The sequence below is a fragment of the Lathyrus oleraceus genome, chromosome 1 (genome assembly GCF_024323335.1).
Source record: "Lathyrus oleraceus cultivar Zhongwan6 chromosome 1, CAAS_Psat_ZW6_1.0, whole genome shotgun sequence".
NCBI lineage: Eukaryota > Viridiplantae > Streptophyta > Magnoliopsida > Fabales > Fabaceae > Lathyrus > Lathyrus oleraceus.
Genome location: NC_066579.1, coordinates 331,776,328 through 331,801,445, shown reverse-complemented (window position 1 = coordinate 331,801,445; position 25,118 = coordinate 331,776,328). Strand labels below are relative to the sequence as shown.

Genomic DNA, 25,118 nt, shown 5'->3' with positions numbered 1-25,118 from the left:
ATCCATGGGCTCTTAATTGCTTGATCACTTATGTTTTTCTTGTCCGAAAAAGTGTTTGAGAACCGTTTAGAAAAATGTTTTGAAAAGAGAGTTTAACTTTGTAATGATTCTTGTACGAATGCATACAAAGTATTTATCTCGTTTAATTTTGAAAACTGTTTAGAAAAATATAACTTGGCAATGATTCTAGTATGAATGTATACCAAGTGGTGATTTTCTAATAGATGTTTTGCAAAGTGTGAGGTGTGAAAAGTATTTTAAGTTGTGAGTCAGCATTTAAGAGTTATACCTAGCCAAGGTCTTTATAGGTATTTCCTATCCTTAGGAGGGTAAAACTGTCCTTACTATTGAGAAGTAAGTAGTCTTATCCTTTGGATATAAAGGGACATCGTAGGGTCGTCGATTGGTCATTGAAGGCAACATTTGTAAGGATACCTTAGCATTCGAAGGGACAATCATCATTTAACCGTAGGCTACCACGAAGGGTCATCGAGGGACAAAGCCATGTATTCGAAGGCAACATTCGAGGGACTATAATGATTTAACCGAAGTGTCTTTGCTAAGGGTATCCTTACATTCGCGGGACATGACCGTAATACCGTAAGGCAACAAAGAGAGGGTCAAGGTCATATATTTAAAGGCAACATTTGTAATCAGTTAGGTAATTAGGATGAATCTCCACAAGGGTATCCCACAAATAAAGTGGAATACCTAGCAAGCTACCTTCTTCGGGAATAGTTGAGCCCTCACACAATTCAGCAAACAGGTCAGAATAACAAATGGGGTGCAATCAATAGTTGCACCGAACAAAGGAATCGCAGCAGTAATCATGTCAGGCAAATAATACACAGCTATGATAGGACATGTCAGATAAACACAGAACAGAATAGGAAAAAAAAATCAGCGACTGTCATGTTCGCTACTGCCTCGCCTAGCGAAGGCTTGGCGAACACTCGCTACATGTTCGCTTAGCGATGTGCTAGCGAACGCTGCGGGTTTTGATTTTTATAACAGTACGATTTCAGTAAGCTCCAAACCCTATGGCATCTATTACAGAAATTACATGGTTAAACATTCAAGACATCCATGCATACTTAGACCCATATGCAAAACCTAAGATATATTTATAAATTCAATCGTTATGTCACATGTAAATTGGGAGCATAAAGCGGTAGTAGTAAGGCAAACCTGTTTGCAATTGAATTGCACCGTTGAATTGGCAGATCACTCTTAGGGTTGGTGCCGGATTGAGTTGGGCGGAGGTAACCTTTTGTGCAGATGAGTTTCCTTCAGGGTTTCCTTTAGGGTTGCTCTGAATTCTCTTGGTTAGCCTCCAGGGTTTGCTGTCGGTGTGGGTTTTCGTCTCCCTCTTTCTTTCTCCGTCCGTGTGTGTCCTTTTTTCTGAATGAGGTCTTGGTATTTATAATAGTTTTTGTGACCTAATGGGCTCAGAATGAAGCCCAAAATTTTTGGTATTCGCAAGCTTCGCTAGGCGAGTGGTGCAGCGAAGGGTTCGCTAGGCGAAGGATTTTGCTCGCCTAGCGAGCAAGCCAGTTTAAGTCATTTTCTGGTAGGCATGGCAACGGGGCGGGTCGGGGACGGTTTTTACCTCTCCCAAACCCAAACCCGAATCCCCAAACAATCCCCGTTCCCCGCCCCAAACCCAAACGGGGATGGGGAATCAAAACTCAAACCCGTCCCAAATGGGTTCGGGTTGGGTTCGGGTATCCCCGCCCTGCCACCATTCATTTACTAAAATCAATTTTTTAATAGAAATATTTATTTTTCCAAAATAAAATTACATTACAAATAATAAAATAAAACAATCTAAAAAAATTCCATACATACATTTCAAATATTTTAAATAATAAATTTAAATTAAAATATTAAAATATTGACCATATATTTAATATTTTAAATTATCAAAAATAAATAATAATATACATAGGAAAATAAACGGGGCGGGTTCGGGGACGGGTTCGGGGTGGGTACTAGTGTCCCCGTTACCCGACCCGTCCCCATATTTTAAAATCGGGGAAAACCCAAACCCAGTCAAAACGGATTTTCCCCGTCAACTTCGGGGCGGGTTCAAGTTGGTACCCGCGGGTACGGGTTATATTGCCATGCCTATTTTCTGGACTTGGCCACCTGTGTGCTGGGTCTTTGTTCCTTTAAGATCAATGTCTTGAAAAATGAGTTGGAGTGCCTTGAAAAATGTCTTGCAAGATTAACGGGCAAATTTTGGGGTATGACAGTTTGGAAAATACTTGATTTTCAAATTCTCATTGTTGGCTAAATCACCAGCCTTGGTCTGATACCAGGCAACATATTCAACGATGGACTCACTAGTGTCGCCAACAAACTTGGTGAATTTTGGGACTTTCCAGCCCTTAGGAAATTTGGATTGCATTACATACTCCAATATTAGGGATATATAGTTTGGAATATAGAGGCCTAATTTGAGGCCAATCTGGACCAAAACACATTCGACGATGTTGGTGATGTTATCCTGTACCCCAATGTTGTTATGTCGGGCTTGTCTCGGGAATTGGTCAACATCTTGATTGTGTTGCACTAGGACCATGTCGAGGCCTTCCGGCCTTTGATCGTTCCTGACAATCCTATTTTCCGGAGGGTTAACCCCCTGGGGAATGTTAGGAACTGGAGTTGGTGGCGCTGATGGTGCCCCAAAAAAACAACAATCCTACCCATTTGGTGGATTAGTTGTTGATAACTGCTGGTTGTGTTTTCTAGAAGTGGGGTAAACATGTTGCCTATCTGTTGTGTAATAGTGTGAACCATATCGTGGTTGATTTCATCCATTAATTGTCTCGTGACTTGGAGATAATTAATGGGTTAAAGGGTGAAGATGTTACCATCACGCTCTGGTGGTTGTACTAGTTGGCCAAAGTTGCCCATTGTGGACGCTTAAGACAAATATGGGTTAAAGGGTGAAGATGTTACCATCACGCTCTCTAAATATATCGACGTACTATGGTGCGGGCTTGTAATCATTGTAGTCAACCTGCCATACAATTGTTCTTTTTGAGGCAACGAAAAGCCTAAATAAGGAGGCCATTAGCCTTCTGGATTTTTTGATTCCCTAACGATAGTTGATGCGGTTGACACCTGTGGTAATGAAATCCCCACATCTAGAGATATAGAATACACCACTTCTTGGCTTATGACCGTCGGCATCTCCTCGACTGAGGTTAGAGCCACAAGATTGCCGACACTATCAACCGCCGATTGTCCTTTTGGATTTAGAGTATTACTTTGGAAGGGGGTTTGGTTTTTTCAATACACACTGGAAAGACGCTTACCACTCCTCAAGTGCATACAACGCAAAAGACCACAAAAATGGAAGACAGAAAAACAAAGCGTAAGACACTACTTTTTTGCAAAAGTATTCGCACAAAAGGGTCCCACTAGGCGTGCTAATTTGTTTACTAGTGTTTTTGGTAAACAATCACGAGTTTGAAAGTCTATGAGATGAACTCGAAAAATCTCCAAAGCAATTTGTGCAAATAACTTGTGTAAACACACGTGCATGTGAATTGAATACAGCGTAATAAAAGACTTTAAATGAATTCAAGTTGTGATAAATGATAAGGTAAAATGCAGTAAATAACATTAAATAAAGCAAAGGAAAAAGTACATGTCGCGTTAAGGAGACAAAAAGACTAAAAAAGGTGGATGCATCCGCATACATGTTTCTCGCTCTATGACTCGGATACTTCAATGGTATGGGGAGTATGTATGAAATTTTGTGACCTCTGATCCGATGTATGAGTTTGATATGTATTCTATTTACAAGGTAACCGCCTTATGACCCCTATAGGATTTGTTGCATTTGCTTCATGTTTAGTCCTTCAGGTTCCCACTAGTGCGCTTACGTGTCTTCCAAGATGTTATCTGCTTGTAACCCATGTTGAATGGTAACTGCTTTTCCACTTCTTCACGATCTTTTGGCGATAAGTTCTCCAACGTACTATCGATGATGCATATCAAAGCCCCAAGACTTATGAAATTACTAAGTCTTTTTATACTGTGTTGTTTAGTCAACTGGTCCTTTTTTCGTGGAATGAGGGTTCCTATCGAGTGTCCTTCTCGAGATTCTAGACATGGTTCTGTCGACTGTCCTTTCGAGATTTTGGATATATTTCCCAGAGATCTGGGTTTTTAGGGACTTACCTCTGAGAGTCCTCCAAACCATACCTCGCTATGTCAATGGCTCAGTCGAGCCTTCGTCGTTGGCTTGTCGAAGACTCACCATTAATGCTTCTCTTAAAGACACTTCATTAATGTTTATTCAATAAACGTATTTTCATTGATGTTCTTTATTGAATTTCTAGTAGCTAAAAATCCAAGTGTAACAGCAGAACCATCTAATATAAGGGATTTCGACTATGAGATTCCTCAGACTCCGCCTTCTCAAGCTCTGCTCAACACTATCATCACCAACCAACAAGCACATTCCAGGATCCTGAATATGATAGCTGCTGAAGTTAACTTCCTGTACCACAACCTTGTTAACTTTGGAGTGTCTTTGCCTCATGGCTTTATTGTTGATGATGATGACACTCGATAGTTTTTTGCTTTTTTGCTTCTTGTTTTATACTAGGTTTATACTGGTTCAACGCGCCCGCCCGTGCTTTGCATTTAGTTCAGTCTTCAATAAAGAACCACTAAAGTTCGTTAGGTATTCCACTATTTTGAAAATTAATATATAAAGTTTTTGTTACAATGGATAATCAAGACAACACTTAACACTTCAATCCAAATAACTCTTAAGCCAACACAAGTCTAAATCTTGTTTTCCCTTCTATTGTAACAAAACACTCAAAAATACTGATTCACGATATCTTCACATGATCTTAAGCCAAATGTATTACTAGACCCAAAGTTATGCTCCAAGCTTTTGTTAAACAACAATGTTCACTTGACTCAATTGATTCTTTGTCTAAGCCTTTGTTATACTTAAGGATCTTGGAAACTCTTAACTTCGTTCAAGAACTACCTTCACTTGTTACTACCGAAGTCTTCAATGGAGAAAATAAATAATTTTTCTTGCGGGAAGTCAGTCTCTATGCACCATAATCACTATATTTAATCTTAAATATGATACACCCAAAAAGCTTCACAGAAAAACATTAGATCCCTCATCTATATTGTATTTACCATTCACACTCAATCTTTAAAGATGAGTACATACACAATGAGATTTATTGGTTTAAAGGTTGAAGATGATTGGCTATCTTGAATAAAATCACACAATTTCTAAATAGGTCTAACCCAATCAACACACAATTATGTTTTTCTATAGACTTGACTTGAGAGAGAAGGTGTGAAAGAAGAACACTCAAGTTTTTTTCTCTAGATTTATGGAAGTCTGGATTTCTTTTATTATTATTGAATGATCTTCATAATCCTCACTCATTTTTTTAAAGAAAGACAAAAATGATTTATATGGGTGTTGGAGGTAAGACACAAAATAGGTGACAAAATGAACAATTGATTTGAGTCAGGTCATTCAGTTATGATTTGAATTAGAGAAAAGAATGACTTAAATCAAGGTGATAAAATTTATACATGGCTTGTTTGATTCAGATCATGATTTGATACACGTGATTCGAACAAAGAAATCACATAATTTAAATCATAGTTAATTTTCAAAAGTTTGTTTAATCATGATTCGAGTCATACAATGTTGTAATTCAGATCAAGGTGGTCTATGATTCGAATCAGGCACATCCTTGATTTGAATCATGAAGAAAATGCCAAAATCCACTTTTCAAATTGAATTATTGATCCAAATTGGCCATATGCTTGATTCAAACCGAGCTTCAAAAATTCTTTGTTTTAAGTTTTATAACTTGTGATTCAAGACACAAATATTGACTTTGACCAACTTCCTCAATGTAAAAACAAACTGGAATGGATTCAATTCTAATTTAGTGTAAGGGGTGACTCAAAGTATAATTCTACAACTAATAATTAAATTATAACTAAGTTGACATAATCAAATAACTAATTACAAATACCTAAAATAATACAGAACAACACAATACATATGAAATGCGCTTTTACCAACTGAGAAATTTCAGTCTCCCCCTTTTTTATGTTTGAAAATTTTGATTTGAATAATTTGATTTGATTCCAATTATTGATCAATGCACAATTAATACAAACACTCTTGAGACAATTGATTCATAAGTATTTTATCTTTCATGCTTCCCTTGCATTCAACACTTAACCCACGCAAAAATTCAAAATATATATGATAAAATAAGGAACAAGAAAAAATATGACTATAACCCACAACAACATATGAAATCACAACAAAATAAAATCACACTCTTTACTAGCAACACAATCAAAACGCACATATCACATAAATTAGGCAACCGAACACAATTTAAACACAATTTCAAATATTATTCACAAAAAGAATATGAGTAGCACATAAGATACATATTAACAAATGTATAAGCTAAAAATGGCTAAAACACATTAACATGCATTATCAACAAAAACATGCATAAAACGACAATAGTTCCCAAAATACAACAAAAACAACTGATAAATACCTAGAATTAATAGAAAATTAAAAACTAAACTAAAATCGAATGATATGCAATGTTAAGAATGCTAAAATTATGGGAATTCAAATGGAAATTGGTCATTTCCAAGTGTTAGCTGGCAAATTTCGTCCAAAAGAGTGGAAAGCTTGGTCGACCACAAGGACTGTCGGAGGATTAGATCGACGAGGCAAAAACTAGAGCACGGGATCGACGTAGAAGGAAACATGTCGAAGTCGAAGACCGGCACACCATGATGGAAATAAATCGTGGGTATTTGATCGTGGGAAGTTACCTGAAGACATGGGGGAGGTGCTCCGACATATGTCATCTCGTAAATGGGTCGTAACCTCCCAACGGTTATTTTCTACTAGTATTTAAATAGATTGTAATTATCATTTTAAAGGTGGCATTTTTAGCATTGCAGTAGGAGTATACTTGAAGTACCAAAACGTTTACGAGAAAAGAGTCATCTCCATACACAAATGTACTTTTGCTTCCACTTATATTTACAAGTCATTTAACTTACCAAATTGTATTTGTTTATTCTTTCATTTCCATCAGACTTTTGTCCTTTATTGCATTACTTTACTGCATTTCTAACTTGCAAAACGTTACATTTACTACCTTTAAATATTCCAAACATTTTACCAACGAAATAGTCATATACTCAATACCAAGTCTAGGACTTTGTAGCCGGTCATGCAAGTAAACCTCGGATAGGAAGGCTAGAGATTGTTGGCGAAAAACAAATTGGCACACTTGGTGGGACACGAGGTGTTTAGTATATGCAACTACGTAGTGGAAAAATGGTATCACCTCGATCACACGAAGATATGTCTTCGGCGGGAGACACAACTGCGTCACAAACAACCGATGTTGCTTCCAGCACTGTACCGGCAGTTTCGACTGCGCATGCGGGGCCAATTCTAACACCGCGTCAGCCACAAACACCGACGCCAACAATAATGGGAACTTCTGGGAAATACATGCCCAGTTTTATACTCCCCATGCATAGGACGTTGGGAATGCCGACTGAGTTTATGGCAAGTATACATAATCTTGGTTCGACATTTGGCGAAGCATCATCATCGCCATTTCCACGTTACCAGGGGTTAGGACCCTTGGTAACCCAATTTGGTCGACCCCCAGGTTTTGGATTGTCGACTTAGTTAGTCACAACTTTCACGTCGAGTTTTGTCACCGTCATGAGACAGCAGATGGACGAAAGTAATCATGAAATAGTCCATATGCTAACTCAGCAAATAGGCACCATATTGAGGCCTCTGATCCAAGATTCGACACAGAGTTACCAGCAACTAGAAACTCAAATGACAAGAATAAGAGACTTTTTAGGGGTTCCTAGGGCGCCAGTTCGTCAGAATCCCACGCCTCCTCCTCAACCAGAAACCCCAGTCCGACAAGAGGAAATGATGGATGACACGGTCGAACAAGAGTATCAGGAGTTTGAACAGATTCTTAGGGTGGCTCGAAGGCCTCCAGTGGTTTTGGTCAACAAAAACCAGGATCCCGACCATGTGGTCAGACAGATTCGACACGAGGCAGCAGCTGGGGAACAAAATCTAGAGGTTATCGTCGTACGGATCATAGAGCGAAATGGAATAAGCTCAGGCCTACAGAGGCCGACATACTCTTCACCTTTTCCAGACTCTGTCTTACAGACAGAACTGCCTAGGGGGTGGAAAGTCCCGAAATTCACCAAGTTCGCCGGGGATACTGAGGAGTCCACCGTCGGACATGTTGCCAGGTATCAAACTGAGGTTGGCGACATAGCGAATAATGAGGGTTTGAAGTGAAAATACTTCCCAAGTTCTCTTACAAAAAATGCGTTCACATGGTTCACAATGCTACCTCCACAATCGACCCAAACATGGACGTAACTGGAGAGATTGTTCCATGAACAATTTTACATGGGGCAGTCGAAGATTAACCTAAAAGAACTAGCCAGCGTCAAACGAAAGACTGTTGAGTCGGTTGATCAATACTTAAACAGGTTTAGACTGTTGAAAGCACAGCGCTTTACTTAAGTCCCTGAGCATAAGTTAGTTGAGATAGCAGCCGGGGGTTTAGATTATTCCATAAGAAAAAAATTGGATACTCAGTATCTCAGAGATATGGCACAATTGGCTGACAGAGTTCGACACATCGAACGCTTGAAAGCTGAGAAGACCAAAACTGGTCGATATCATAAAAAAGAAAAAGTATCTTATATCACAGTCGAATGATGCTCTTCCGACGATGAAGAGTTGATCGACAGAGGTGAGGTCAATGTGGCGGAACTTAAGCCCGGACCTCCATACATGTGTAAAGTTTTAAAGCCCTCGAATGGGAAAAACCCCACCAAAGCTGAAAAAAGAGACAAATACGTAGCTAAGACTTACACGTTCGACGTGTCTAAGTGCGATGAAATATTTGATCTATTAGTTAAAAATGGTCAAATCATCGTCCCTCAAGGTTTAAAGGACCACCCTCTAGAACAAAAGAAGAAAAGTGGATTATGTAAATTTCATAATTTTCTTGGTCATAAAACTCATCAGTGTGTTCTTTTCAGGGATTTGGTGCAAAAGGCTTTGAAAGAAAGAAGACTTCAATTTAGCGAAAGGCCAAAGATGCAGGTGGAGTCCGACCCTTTGAAGGTGGAATAAGCTTTGTATTCGGAGCCTCTCGAATGTATGATGGTCGAGACTACTGATGGTCTCATAGAGTCTTCCTATGTGGTGTCCTTAGCTGAGTCTTTTGAAGTGCTGATGGTTGAAACTACTGATGGCTTCGACAACAAGGCCGAAAATGGATTGGAGTCGGCCTATCCCCAACCAGGAGAAAGCTTATCATACTTCCAAGACAAGTGCAAGGTCAGTGGGTCAAAAGCGTTGATATGTCCTAAGTGTAACGCAATGTTCGACGAGAAGACCGCTAAAAGATTGGAGTATGGAAACAAGGCTTTGAAAGAGGAGAAACCTGTCGTCCCACGATTCATGTTCGACAAACTTGGAGCACCACGACAGAATGAAGAATACAGGAGGCAGTTTCAACATCCCCGACCAAAGACTTTCATTTCGCTGATGGATGTTCCACAAGAGAAGTGGGTAGAGTCAGTAAGCCAGAAAGGGGGCAAGAAACCAAAGTGGAGAGTATTGGAAAAAGAAACAGCGTCTCTGGAGAAGAAGGTCGAGACAAGGGGCTATGTGGTATCTCCCAACTACAAAGGGAAGAACCCAATGACTAGAACACAATGGAGGCGTTACCAGCATAACAAAAAAGCTGGGAAGAATGTCACGACCCCACATTTGAAACCCGCTGAAACCTCTGGACAAAAGAGGCAAATCCCAAAGGCAGTGGGGGTAGGACAAGGAAAAATGGTGGCTATTCAAACAATGGCCATGATTGTTGATCAGACAGGGAAGAAAACAGTAGTAACTTCCCAAAGTATGAAGTGTTCGTCTGAGGTTGAAAAACAGTCATGGGACGTGGGTAAATTGAAGGAGGAAGAACCTGAGTACTCCCCTCAGACAGAGGAGGGAGAGCCTGAATACTCCCCCCAGTCTGACGAAGAGTTCGACGAAGACATGTATGACGAAATCAATGATGACATCTATGGTGACGACTTCATTGTAAATTGTGGCATTGTATCAGTATTGTTGGCTGAATACGACATGGTATCTGAAGTCTCCGAAACAGAGGAAGACTTTATGCTATATAAAACGGTTGGAGGGAAACCATTGTGCTACTACGTCATGAATAGTGGTGTAGTTGAGGAACAGAAGGCCATGTTCGAAAGACCCAGCCCAGGGATGATGTATCATCTAAAGCCTTTATTTATAAGGGCGAAAGTTGATGGAGTGGCAGTAAACAAGGTATTTGTTGATAGGGGCGCAACCATCAATTTAATTCCCTATACTCTTTTTAAGAAAATGGTGAAGTGTGACGATGATCTCCGATAACACAACATGGTTCTATCAAACTACGAAGGTAAAACTAGTAATATAATGGGTGTTGTCCAAGTAGATCTAGCTGTGGGCACAACAACACGCTCGACACTATTTATGGTAATAGATTCCAAAGCTAACTTCAACTTACTCCTGGGTCGAGAATGGATCCATGGGATATGAGCGGTACCTTCAACGGTAAATCAGAGACTTATAATCTGGCGTAAAGACGGAATCATGGAAAACATTGAGGCCGACCAAAGTTATTACTGAATCGATGATGCTAGGGGCTCAAAGAGATCCTTCAACCAACATTTGGCGAACATCGCTCCATGTAATGAAAAATCAGGTTCCTATACTTCAGTCAACACTAGTCGCATGTTGAACCTAGATCCCAGTCATGGATTCATATAGGATGTTGAGGAAGAGACAAAGCCAGAGACGGTGATTCCACCTACGGGGTGACCTACAGTCGATGAATATGACTGCTGAGTCCGAAAGTTTGGCTCAAATTTCGGCCTATCTGGATGAAAATAAGCGAAAGTCGACTTTAGAAAAAGAGAGGCTTCAAGACTTGGCCTATTAGGCCAAAGAAGTGGAAGATGACTATACCAAATAACAACTTCAAGAAGCCGGAGGCTTGATTGCATCTATGACAATGAGCCTTTGGGGTTCGAGAAGAACCCATCAAATGATTGCAGAAGATGCAAGCATAAGACCCCCTCGAAGAAATCAATCTAGGAGATGGGGTCACAAAAATACCAACATACATAAGTACCAAGGTTGGGTAAAAAATGAAGGCGAAGCTGATTAATGTATTGACAGAATACAGAGACTGTTTTTCCTGGGATTATAACGAAATGCCCAGTTTAAATCGAAGCGTGGTGGAGCATCGACTGACTATCCAACTTGGGAAAAGGCCAGTGTAGCAACACCCCCGATGATTTGCTCCAGAGATCACCTTGAAGATTAAGCAGGAGATCAAAAGACTCCTCAAAAGTCGTTTTATCAGGACTGTGAGGTACGTCGAATGGTTAGCTAATATAGTGCCTGTCATTAAGAAAAATGGAACTCTTAGAATCTGTATAGATTTTAGAGATTTAAATAATGCCACGCCAAAGGATGAATATTTGATGCCCGTGGCAGAAATGTTGGTCGATTCAGCCGTAGGTTTTGAATATTTGAGCATGCTTGATGGCTATTCTAGCTACAATCAAATTATTATAGCCGAAGATGATGTCCCCAAGACAGCATTTCGATGCCCTGGAGCTTTGGGGACATACAAATGGGTTGTGATGTCGTTTGGCCTAAACCACGTCGGAGAAACCTATCAAAGAGCTATAAATGCCATATTTCATGACTTCATTGAAAATTTTATGCAGGTATATATTGACGACATTGTGATAAAATCGTCATCACAAGGAGATCCTCTTGATCACCTTCGATGCTCGTTTGATAGAATGAGAAAATATGGATTGAAAATGAATCCATTAAAATGTGCTTTTGGTGTACATGCATGAGACTTCTTATGTTTCGTGGTACACAAACAAGGCATCGAGATCAATCAAAACAAGATAAAGGCGATCTTGGATCTCAAGCCTCCGTCGACAAAGAAACAACTCCAGTCTTTGTTGGGGAAGATAAACTTCTTGAGGAGGTTCATATCAAATCTAAGTGGCAGGACGAAGGTGTTTTCGCCACTACTCAGAATCAAGAAGGAAAGTGATTTTCACTGGGGACCGGAGCAGCAAGAGGCTTTCAACGCCATCAAGGGATACCTTATAAAGCCTCCCATTTTGTTGCCCCCTAGCAAGAGTAAAAATATGAGTTTATATATTGTTGCATCGGATACGACCATAAAGAGTATGTTAGCTCAAGAGGATATTGGTGGTGTCGAAAGACCCATATATTATCTCAGTTGAATGTTGATAGATGCTGAAACTAGGTACAGTCTGATTGAAAAACTCTGCCTATGCTTGTACTTCACATGTATGAAATTAATGCAATATATAAAACCAGTTGATGTTTATGTTTCGTCTCACTATGATGTTATTAAACATATATTGTCCAAACCTATTTTGCATAGTCGAATTGGAAAATGGGCACTAGCTTTAACAAAGTTTTCTTTGACATATAAACCTTTAAAGGCTATGAAGGGCCAAATCAGAGCAGATTTTATAGTGGATCATGCTATGATCGAACCTTCACTAAACATCGTTGACACAAACCCTTGGCGTTTATATTTCGATGGGTCGGGCCAGAAAGACAGAACAGGAATTGGGGTATTGATATTATCCCCGCAAGATATTTCGACATGATTCAAGTGTAGAATCGACGAAAAATGTTCCAACAATGGAGCTGAGTACGAGGCCCTAATAATTGGTCTTAGAATCCTAAAAGAATTAGGATCCAGTAGAATAGAGGTGAAAGGAGATTCGAAGTTGGTAATTAAGCAAGTCACACGATAGTACAAGTGCATTAAAGAAAATTTGTTGAAGTATTTCGTCATGGCAACACAACTATTGGAGTACTTCGAGATCACCGACATTACGCATGTGCCAAGAAATAAGAACCAAGAAGCCAACGATCTATCGCAGATCGCCTCTGGGTATAAGATGTCGAAGTCGAGACTCCAGGAAATTATTGAGGTTCGAGAAAAGATGGTGTTGGACATATCACCACTAAGGGAAAACATCCAAGAGGCGAATGGGGAAGACATCCTCGACGGCAGTATCAACTGCTATGAAGGTTTCGACGACGAGCACCTCGAAGATTTCGAGTTTGAAAATTTATGGAGGCATGAAGTTTTCGCTGTTGGCAATTCATCACCATCAAATTGGAGAAAACCAATTTTGGAGTACTTAGAGAATCCAGTCGAAAATACTGACAGGAAAATCAAGTACAGGGCCCTTAGCTATGTACTACTGGGAAATGAATTGTTGAAGAAAACCCCAGAGGGAGTATTGCTTAAGTGTCTGGGAAGTACGGAAGCATACTTGGCCATATCTGAAGTGCACAGTGGAGCCTGTGGTGCACACCAAGCAGACCACAAGATGAAATGGCTACTGTTCCAACAAGGCGTTTATTGGCCCAGTATGTTGAAGGATTATATCGAGTTCATCAAAGGATGCCAAGAATGCCAGATGCATGCGAGCGTTCAACACATACCATCAAGTGAGCTGCATGCGGTTATCAAGCCGTGGCCCTTTAGGGGATGGGTGTTAGATGTCATTGGTGAGATTCGACCGGCCTCATCGAAGCAAAAAAAGTTTATCCTGGTCGGGATAGACTACTTTACTAAGTGGATCGAAGTTGTCTCTTTGGTAAAAGTAGATCAGGAGGCCGTGATCGAATTCATTCAAAAGCACATCATATATAGATTCGACATCCCATAAACCATTACCACAGATCAAGGCTCAGTTTTTGTGGGGTAAAAGATACGGGAATTCGCTGTCAAAACATGTTTCAGGTTGGTCACTTCCATGCCTTATTATGCGCAAGCAAATGGCCAAGTCGAAGAAACCAACAAGGTGATAATAAGTCTAATCAGAAAACATGTTGCCAAAAAGCCAAAAAAATTGGCACAAGACTTTGGACCAAATCCTATGGGCTTGTCGAACGTCCCCAAAAGAGGCAAAAATTTGACGCCTTTTCGACTAACATTTGGGCACGATGTTGTGTTACTAGTAGAAATTTGTTTACAGTCAGTCAGGGTGCAACGCCAGAACGATATTAAGTCGGAGCGATATTGGGAGCTGATGTATGACGAATTGGTTGATTTAGACGAAGAGAGATTGGCCGCGATGGAAGCATTGATACGACAGAAAGAACCCGTGGCCAAGGTATACAACAGAAAGGTTAAAACAAAAACCTTCGCAGTAGACGATTACGTTTGGAAAGTAATTCTGCCTATGGATCGAAGAGATTGAACCCTAGGAAAATGGTCTCCAAAATGGGAGGGACCATTTCAAGTAATCCAAACGTTTACTAACAACGCCTATGAGATTCAGGAACTAGGCATGGATCGAAGGGTCTTAAGGGTAAATGGGAAATATTTGAAGAAATATAAACCTATGCTACAAGAGATTCAGGTCCAAACATGACGAAAATATTCATTAATTCGTTTAAATAGCCTGAAAGGCATTACAAAAAATGGTCTACCGACCTTACAAAATCAATACAGAGAGAAAGTCAGGCGAGAAATCTAGATTTGAAATCCTCAAAGGCGGTCGTCTTGTGACCGATTCGACTATCCAGAAAAATTTTCTTCCCTTGCAATTGTTTAATGCTAGCCTCGATTTTTAGGGCCTTTTCTCCATGAGAGATCCCCTTCAGAACTTCGCGGTCGACGACTTCTTGTGCAGGAAGCTCTTCATCCGTTTCTAAGGAAGCCTTTTTTGCTTCCATCTCAGCAATTTTCTTGTTAAGTTCGGCTATTTGCGCTTGGTAGTCTGAAATTTGTTGGTCGAAGATCTGTTGTTGGCAGAGATGCTCCTTTTTCTTGGCTTCAAAGTCAATAAGTTTTTTCTCGCATGCTTCACTGAAATCCCACTCAAGCCTCATTTCGTTGAGCTTCGTCTTAATTTGAAAGTCAGCATTCCGACGAAGGTTAAGGTCCTTGACAAATTGGTTAAAGAAAGCCTCAAACTCGACAAAATACTTGACAATCGAGGCAGGAATCTCATGAAGTGAAAGTGTGTAAAGGAGTTTGAAGATGTCACATGCTAACCCTTCTTCTTATTCAAGAACGAGTAAAAATTCGTGCTCGAATAGTAGTTCCTTCAATTGTTGGAGTGTGAGAGTGGTTGCAGCATCCAACTCCGATGAAGGAGTCATAGTTGAAGACGAAGGTTGCGCCTCAGTCAAAAGCTGGCGAAGTTATTGTAGCTTCCGCAGAGCCTCCGTTGGATTCCGTTGTTTGATAACCATGATCTCACCCGGAGTCAAAATGCCGGTGGACACCCCTTCGTCAACAACATTTGGAGGATCTTGAGTTGGTTGAGAAACAGGATTCTTTTGGACCTCTGGCGAGACACTTTGGAACTCAATTTTCCTTTGTGGGCTCAAGACAACCTCGACAGTTGGATTGTCGGCCCTATCTTCTGCCACAGGTTCGGCCGAAGTCGAAATGGTCATAGGTTCCTAGGGTATAAAGAATTAGAACTCACGTCAAAAATAAGCCCATAGGTTGTTGAAAAATAAAGAAGGACAAATACCTGAGGGGCCATGTGAGGAAGAGAAACAATAGGAGTCCTCTCTGGATCATGAGGGGTAAAAACCTCCTTAAGGTCGTCTGGGTCTGCAAAAGTTGAAATAGAAGGAGCCACCTTTGAAGGAGTCTTTTTAGCTTGAGCTTTCTTCCTTCGGATATGAGTAGGAGGCGTTGTAGGTGGTACCTTTGACGTCGGGAAAATGTGCGAATGCACACTGCCGTCGGACTCCTCGTTGTCGACCGAAGGGACCTCTTCAGGAGCCTGGATCATAATACAAGTAAGAAGGTTATGAAAAATGTTAAAGTAGAAAGCCTGGTGAGGATATTGATACTAAGTACCTTCGGTTTTGCATTCAATGACGCCCGTTTCTTTTTCGAGGGCTTGACCAAGGTTGGTTCAGACGAGGGAACCCTTTTTCGACCCTAACAACATAAACGTTTAGTTTTTTACATTCGTAGGGAAAGAGGGAGTGAAAGAATGGTGTTTACCTTTCTTGGGGCTTCATCATTGTCAGTTTGGATTATGGTGTCGGGAGCATTGATAGACGGTGGGGGAGGAGGTATATCACCGATGAAGGTGGAAAAAGAATCGATCATGTTCTCTAGAAAGAGATCACTTGAAAAGGCTTGACTTTGGTAGATGGCCCACCATTCGTCAAAGTCAACTGTTGTTAAAATGGACTGTTGAAATTTGAACACATGAAGTTCATAACATTGAGTGGACTTGCAGAAACAAAGGCAGGCTTTATTGTCATAAGCATTTAATGATCGACCTGACCATACAATGTCGGTCACATGTGATACTAAAGGCTTCGAGACCATTTGACTTAACCCAATTTGGCGAGCCACCAAATTGGGTTGATAGCTCATAAAACCGTACCCCTTCGACCCTGCTTCAATTCTGAAAGATAGCAATGTAGGGGTCAAAAATGCTCTCCATACGACATTTGACTATGCTGTGGCCTGAGGAGAGTCACCTGGGAAGGGATCTTTGAACCATTTTGGGCCGAAGTTTCGATCAGAGAATAGGGCCATGCCAGGGGCAAATTTATTGGCCTTGATAAACATATCCAAGTACTTCATGAAGAGGTGTTTGTTGGGAGTTTCCTGACATGTTATCAAAGCCAACCTTTCCCCTTCGATCGTTCGATCCTCATTCAACCTAAGGATGCATTCTGACACTAGGTAGCCTAGATGATACTCGAAGATGGCGTTTAACCAGTGTTGTAAGAGCCACAGGGGACCCGACAAATTCATGTCTTTGGGAGTGTTATGGAGGAATATTAGTTTCAGGGTCGCAAGCCCCAAAGATTGATACAAGGAGGCTAATAGCAGCTTACCCAAAGAAACTCGTCGACCCTCGGGAATTTGGATCGCCATATTGATATAACTCTTGGCTATCTGCAAAGAGTCGGGACAAAATACGTAATACAAAAGCCACAGTGTGAGGAAGGTTATATGTTCTTCGTATGATACTTCGATGGAGTCTTTGTTGTGGTGGTCCTCAGTGTAATTTTGAAGGCTGGCTCGACTAAACGAGAAAGTGTTTTCTGTCGGAAGTGTGGGGTCGAAGGTATCTCCCAACGGCAATAGACCAGTAATGGCCACTATGTCGGAGAGTGTGGGTGTCAACATCCCATATGGCAGTTGGAAGGTGTTGGTCAAATCCTCCCAGAAGTATATAGAAGCCAACAACATGCAAGGATTGATGCAGTGGGCATACCTGGAGATTTGGATGGCATCGAAGATCCCTGCACTCCTCCATGGATCTTGGCGTTTCCTCTGGAATTTGTTAAGCCATGCCAAATATTCTTTATTACCTGGAGTATGCATATATTTGAAGAATCTGGCTTTGGAATCCATAAACCTAACGTCAATAACTCTGACCTTGTCGAAGGAAGGAGGAGCAGCAGGACCATAACCAGGGAAAAATCATTGGACTGCTTTTGGGGAGGACTTTGGGTCTGCAAGAGGCCCATGAAACGCAACTAATTTCTTGTCAACGACGAAAGGAATGAGCATCTGGAGTTTCCAGATTTTCGTCACCGCTTCATCAGAAGAAGTAGGTTGAGGGATGCGCTCCATGCTTTCTTTTGCGTTGAGATGAAAGGCAATAGGGTTGTCACTGGTGTTGAGAGAGCTTGCATCTTTGGTATGGGTGGAAGAAGCCATTGTTACGGAAGATTGAAGAAAATGTGGTGAAACTGAGGTTGCTGAAGGAAAACGTAGAAGAAATACACAGGAGAAGTATGCAGATACGCGGTTATGGAAGCATGAAAGTTTAAAATGAAGAGGTGGCTATTTATAGGCAAACAAATGAATAGTCAAGCATTAGTCGACTGACAAATGTCCAACTAAGAGGTAGTGGGAGAGTTGGTGGCGTTGGTTGCAATCCCACGACCTATGGGGTAGCTAATAATGATGATAGTGTGTCTGGGGAACCGCATTGCAGGAAAGCCATCATTACATATAAAACCATCATTAATGATTAGATGGCTAGACGAAATTTGGAAATTCAAAAGTCAGGTTCCTCGGTCGACGAGATCAAGTCGAAACTAGCCTTTTCAGGGGGCAATTTGTTAGCTGACAAATTTCGTCCAAAAGAGTGGAAAGTTTGGTCGACCACAAGGACTGTCGGAGGACTAGATAGACGAGGCAAAAACCAGAGCACAGGATTGACGTAGAAGGAAATCTGTCGAAGTCGAAGACCGACATACCATGATGGAAATAAATCATGGGTATATGATCGTGGGAAGTTACCTAAAGACGTGGGGGAGGTACTCCGACACGTGTCATCTCGTAAATGGGTCGTAACCTCCCAACGATTATTTTCTACTAGTATTTAAACAGATTATAATGATGATTTTGAAGGTGGCATTTTTAGCATTGTAGTAGTAGTAGTATACATGAAGTACCAAAGCGTTTACGAGAAAAGAGTCATCTCCCTACAAAAATGTACTTTTGCTTCCACTTATATTTACAAGTCATTTAACTTACCAAATTATCTTTGTTTATTCTTTCATTTCCATCAGACTTTTGTCCTTTATTGCATTACTTTACTCCATTTCTAACTTGCAAAACGATACATTTACTATCTTTAAATATTCCAAACATTTTACCAACGAAATAGTCATATACTCAACACCAAGTCTAGGATTTTGTAGCCGGTCCTGCATGTAATCCTCGGATAGGAAGGCTAGAGATTGTTGGCGAAAAACACCGAGAAAATCTAAAAGGTTAAAAGATAAACTCGAACCATTATCAGTCACAACTTCCTTCACGGAGGTTAACAAATCAATCAATATTCCTTCTCTCACTTGAGCTTTAGTAGGCATCTTCTCTTCAATAGAATTTTGACGCTCTTACCTAGACCTTGAAGATTCCTTTTAGTGTGCTTCCCATTCCCAATAATCAACCATAATCCTATTATTGAAATTGTCAAAGTATGCTTTAACAGTAGGTATTAGACTATCAAATGAGGCGACATCAGATGGAGGAGTTGCTTTCCAAGAAATGTAAATATAAGGTGCTTCCTCGCAGACGAAAAACCTATCCTCGTAGATCCTGTAGAATTTTTCCTGGTAGTAATACTCGCCTTTCTCGTCCTGATGATATCTCATTTGCTTTACGTGCACATCAAACATCTTCGACACTTTAGCAAGATCAACTTCTACATACAAGATACAATTCCTTTCAAGGATTAAGAGAATGAATAAAGTGTTGAAAAAATGTATGTCCGACTTTGTTTTACAAATCATTATTTGGTCAATTATATACTTCACCCTTTTAACTTCAGATTGGTTGAGCAACAACCACATAAGGAATAAATCATTATCATCAGCCATGGGCCAATTTATTGTTTTTCGGTAGAGAATTTTCATAGTTGTCCAATGTAGAATCCTCATTTCAAATTTCATCTGGCTTATTTGAAAATTCAAGATGTACAGAATACGGCGGAATCCACTGGCTTGATTTTGGGGGTCCACTTCCATAACATTATTCTCTAGACCGAGAACCTCGTGAAACTCGGCAAAAGTGAATGAAACTTGTCTTCCCCAAAACCTATAGAGAAGATAAGCACATGTACTTTTGACATCGCAGTAAAATGCTTTGACATGGTCTGAATTAAATTTCTTGTTTAGACCAAGAAATTTCAACATCTTGTGATTCTCAAACGTTTGCAAAAAGTCCATTTTCAACATTGTTTCAACTTGTTTTGTAACATAAGACTCTTGATCATGGCTTTTGTTCAAGAATATCTCAAAAAATATCTTGAACTCATCCTCTAAAATGAGGTGATTCACCTTATGCAGAAGAATAACAAAATTTAGTGTATAAGAGATATAACCAGTAGCATGCATAAATCGACCTGAAAGAACTACCGTAACTTTTCCCTGGATGAATCATTTTCATTATACTTGCTTGCTTGGATCTTGGTTCTCTTTTTGGTTGGAATTTTAGGAGGTAGAGAGAATGAAATTGGACGCTTGCCTTGTTGCTTCTCAGACAATTTCTTAGAGTTTTCAATTTTTGATTGATGAAGGTTGATGAAAGTTTGATGAAGGTGATGATAATGAAGTCTTGATAAAGGTTGGATGAAGGATGAAAGCATGAAAATGAAAAATAAAAAATGAGTATTGAGTATTATATAAATGAATGGAAGAGATGAGAAGTTGAGATGTTTCAATGACTCAGATTGATTTGAAATGATTTGATTGATTGATATTAAGGAAAATTGTGACTCGAATCAAAAGTGAAAATTTTCTTGATCTGAATCAAGTATTTGTATGATCAAATCATAATTGAAAACTTACTCTGCAACGTCTGTTTTTGATTCGAAACAAGAAATATCATAGGTTGATTCGAATAAAAAATAGACATTTCAAATTCATATACAAAGTTTTTGTTATAGCGTATGACCAATACAACACTAAACACTTCAAGCCAATTAATGCTCAAGACAACACATGTATACATTTGAATTTTCATTATGTTGTAGCAGAACACTCAGAACTACTTAATTAATAAGATCTTCACTTGATCTTGAGCCATGTCTTGATAGACCAAAAATTCTGCTCCAAGCTTTCGTTCAACAACAGACTTCACTCGACTCTTATTTTTTCATGTCTGAATCTCTGTTATACTCAAGGAACTTGAAAACTCCCAACTTCATTCTGTAACTACTTTCACTTGGTACTACCAGAGTCTTTATGAAGCACAAAATAATGTTTTCTTACTGGAAGTCTTTCTCTAAGCACCTTAATCACAATATTGAATTCTCAATATGATACACACAAAAAGTTTCTCAAATAAAAACCTTAGATTCCTAATGTACCTTGTATTTATCACTCACACTCAATCTTTAAAATTGAATGCCATAATAATAGAGTTTTTTTGATAAAAGATCGAAGATGATTTACTATTTTGAAGAAACTTCACACAACTCCTAAATAGATTTAACTAAATCAACGTAATATGATTTTCTATTTTGAGTGTGAAAACATAACACACGAAATTTTTTTAAATTTATGAAAGTAGGATTTTTTTTAATTATGATTGAATCGTCATCATAATCCACCGTCATTATTTGTGAGAGAGACAAAATTGCAATTCACTATTTCATCTGTCCTAAATTGAATGATCTATTTGAAATAAAAGGTATCATAAAATGAATGATTAATTTTAATTTTTAAGACATCTTTTTTAATTTTATCCTCTAATTAATATTAATAATGCATAATTAATATACTTTAATAAAAACATTATTTTCTCTTTTATTTTTTATTTTTTTATCGGTATAAAATGATAGATTGAATCCTTTAATGTGGTACAGAGTGCGACTATTTTGGATTGTTCACATAAATATGTTTTTAAAAAACTGGCAAGTTTTATTCGTCTGAAGGTTATTAGCTGATGAAACAGTTGCAAAGTGATAGCAATAAAATCCTCTAATGGCAGTTAGAAGAAGAAACGTGCTTATTCTCTTAAGCACTTTTTCAACTAATTTCTCCACCACTTCTCATCATCATTACAGAAAACAAATTTCACTCGCTAATCTCTTCCAATCCTTCGGTTTCCCCTCCTCCAACCTTCACCATTTCCTCTCCCACAACCCCTTCCTCTTCAACTCCGATCCATCACACCTCCGCAAATCCCTTTCCACTCTCTTTTCCTTCAAAATTCCACAGAAAACCCTAATTTCCCTCGTTCACGATTGCCCTTCTGTCTTAGAACCGCAATTTCTACATCATTGGGAATTAGCTTTTCCTCAATTCAAATCAAAAGCTTTTAACCCTTCCCCATTGATGATCGCGAACTTGTTGCGATGTTCTAGAAAGTTCCAGTTAAACCCCCTTGAACTCTCACAGAAAGTTGAGATTTTTAAGGGTTTAGGGTTTTCCGACGATGTTACAGCTAGGGTTTTGGAAGAATTTCCCAGCGCGGTTGTAATGACTGAGAATAAAATTGTTGGCGTAATTGATTTTCTTGTGGAATTCGGTGTTCCGAGAGATGAAATAGATAGAGTTGTTCGATTGTATCCTAGGGTTTTGGGATTTGGAGTTGAAGACAGGTTGAAGCCACTGATTCATGAGATGAGGAGATTAGGATTTTCTCGCCGTGAGATTAAGGCGGAGATTGTTAGGGATCCGGGTATTCTGGGAATGGAGATCGGGGAATTTTCGCGGTGTTTGAAGCTGTTGCAGAGTTTGAAATGCAGAGAGGTAATTAAAGAGAGTATTTTTGGAGATGGTTTGGTTAGAGCTTGTTTTGAAGTGAAACTGAGAGTGGATTGTTTGTGCGGTCGCGGTTTGATTCGTAGGGATGCTTTGAAGGTGTTATGGAAGGAACCGAGGTTGATGACTTACGATTTGGAGGATATTGAGAAGAAGATTGAGTTTTTAGTTCAAAGGATGAAGTATGGTGTTGATTGTTTGCATGAAGTTCCTGAATATTTGGGTGTGAATTTTGAGAAACAGATTGTTCCTAGATACAATGTGATTGAGTATTTGAAAGGAAAAGGTGCAATTGGGTTTGAAATTGGATTGAAGGATATCATCAAACCAACTAGGGTTAGGTTTTATAATCTTTATGTTAAGCCTTATCCAGAATGTGAAAAAATCTATGGCAGATTTTCAGGTAAGGTTGAAGTTAAAAGGAAGCATCCGGATGGACTTTGGAAGCTGTTCAAACCACAGAAGTTCACTCAAACCAGTAAAGATGTGAAGAACATGAAGGCTTTCATGGACTCCTCACTGGTGTAGGTAGTGGTTTGGTTTGATCAATGTATGTTGTTTGTTGGATACTTGGATGAGTGGTCCATGACATGTTTTGTGTTGATACCAAGTAATTTAACAACTATGATTCTTTTATTTGTTGATGAAATTAACCAAATGCTGAAAGAGGATATAAGAACAAGGGAGCAAGATTTTGTTTTGTGGGAACTAGCACTTGAAAATGAAACATGTCCAAAACCTAGTGCCTTGACTTTTTAAACTCTTCTCGGCCAGATTCTTATCTTGAAAAGTGCTCTTGACTTTTTAACCTTGTATTCAAGACTTACCTTTGTCAATTTTTTGGATTCCTACTTCAACATTGTAATAATAGTTCAATCATTCTGTTAGGACCCTTCTCCTACCATGTTTGGCGTGGAGTAGTTAGCTTTACACCTTGTGAGCAAGTGTGTGAAACAGTTATGGTTCTAACCACTCCTTTCTCCTATGGCTGATGTATAAATAGGATAGAAAGTTTATTTTGTAACTAGATCACATTATTATATGTTCAATCTCACATAATGAATATCTATGATGATTATGGTATCAGAAGTTTTTCTATTCAATTATTGTATTTTCTTTACTCTTTGCAAACTTTGATTTCTTGTTTCTGTTATTTCCATTCAATCTTGCCCAGACTTTTTGTTTGTAATTATGGAAGATCAACAATTGAATCTCTTTTTCCTCCATCATTATGATCATTCAGATTTGGTTCTAGTCTCACATTTCTCGATTTGAAGAGAATTATTCATTGTGGCGCCATGCAATGCTCATCGTTCTTGGTGCAAAAAATAAGATTGATTTTGTTGATGGCTCGATTCTGCAACCTCTTGATGATGTCCCCAATATCTTATGTGGACTAAGAATGATAATAATGTTATTGCTTCTTGGCTCTTAAATTCCATTTTCAAAGAACCCATTGCTAGTATTATCTATTCTATTCATCCATTGCAGCCGAGTTGGAATGATCTTCAAGAGTGTTTGTTTTCAAAAGTATCGTCCTTGTTTGGATATCTTTCCGTTGTGGTTATTGCTCCTAGATTAAGGTGTCAGAAAAATTGATTTGATGCCTTTCTCTATTGGTATTTCATATTATATATAATCGTATCAATAATTAACGTAATTACAAATTATAATGACAAATATTCAATTGTCTAATGTATCTAACCTATTATAGAAAAGTAAATAATTTACAACAATGAATAATATCAATTCCTAATTAACATCCGTTAACACCCCCTCAAATTGATGCGGCTGGTCAATACGACATCAATTTGCTAGCAAGAAACTGACGGCGTGGACGCGAAACAACTTTGGTAAGAATATATGCAACTTGAAGGTGAGTACTGACGTGAGGAAGTGTTATAAGTCGGTCATCACATGCATTACGTATTGAATGACAATCGACTTCGATATGATTGGTGTGTTCATGAAAGATTGGATTTGCAACAATCTGGTTGACACTTGTATTGTCGGCATAAAGTGATGTAGGTTATGTTTGAGGAAATCCAAGTTCAGTCAAAAGACCACATAGACAAATGATTTCTGAGCAAGCAACAGACATGGCGCGATACTCATATTCAATAGAGGATTTATAGACTCTTGCTTACTTCTTACTTTTTCATGAGATCAACGAAGAACCAAGAAACATGCACCAACCAGTGACATATCGACGAGTGTCTTGAACCTGCCTAATCCGCATCACTATAAGCACTCAATTTGGGAGCTATACCGGTCGGGGGAAATAGACCACGATGAGAGGTTCCTTTGAAATAGAGAAGTATACGATGAACCGCTGCCAAATGAAGATGACGAGGAAAATGCATGAACTGACTTACTTGCTAAACATCAAAAGATATGTCAGGACGGGTAATAGTCAAGTGATTAAGGTTACCCACAAGTTGTCGATACAATAAAGGATCAGTCAAAAGATCACCATCATCACGATGATATTTAACATTAATCTCAAGAGGGGTATCCACTGGATTAGCTGATTCGAGACCAGCCATCAAAATCAAATTTGTGGCATACTTGTGTTGATGAAGGAAGGTTCTATTGGAAGTAGAATGAACCTCAAGACCAAGAAAATAATGTAGATTACCAAGAT

At 39.2% G+C, this 25,118-nt stretch overlaps 2 protein-coding genes across 2 annotated transcripts; both read left to right on the top strand.

Annotated features, from left to right (window-relative positions):
• The first annotated feature begins 7,789 nt into the window (after positions 1 to 7,789).
• Positions 7,790 to 8,398, top strand: LOC127105285 (uncharacterized). Its single transcript, XM_051042454.1, has one exon. It carries the CDS (start codon positions 7,790 to 7,792, stop codon positions 8,396 to 8,398), a length of 609 nt encoding a protein of 202 aa, XP_050898411.1.
• A 13,190-nt stretch (positions 8,399 to 21,588) lies between these two features.
• Positions 21,589 to 23,577, top strand: LOC127134214 (transcription termination factor MTERF15, mitochondrial). The gene has a single exon (XM_051061787.1). The coding sequence runs from the start codon at positions 21,692 to 21,694 to the stop codon at positions 23,000 to 23,002; it is 1,311 nt and encodes a 436-aa protein (XP_050917744.1). The 5' UTR covers positions 21,589 to 21,691; the 3' UTR covers positions 23,003 to 23,577.
• Positions 23,578 to 25,118: the final 1,541 nt, after the last annotated feature.

What these genes read in the sequence shown, in the direction of transcription:
- LOC127105285 (XM_051042454.1), top strand. Translation starts at nt 7,790, where the DNA reads ATGAGACAGCAGATGGACGAAAGTAATCATGAAATAGTCCATATGCTA.
- LOC127134214 (XM_051061787.1), top strand. Translation starts at nt 21,692, where the DNA reads ATGGCAGTTAGAAGAAGAAACGTGCTTATTCTCTTAAGCACTTTTTCA.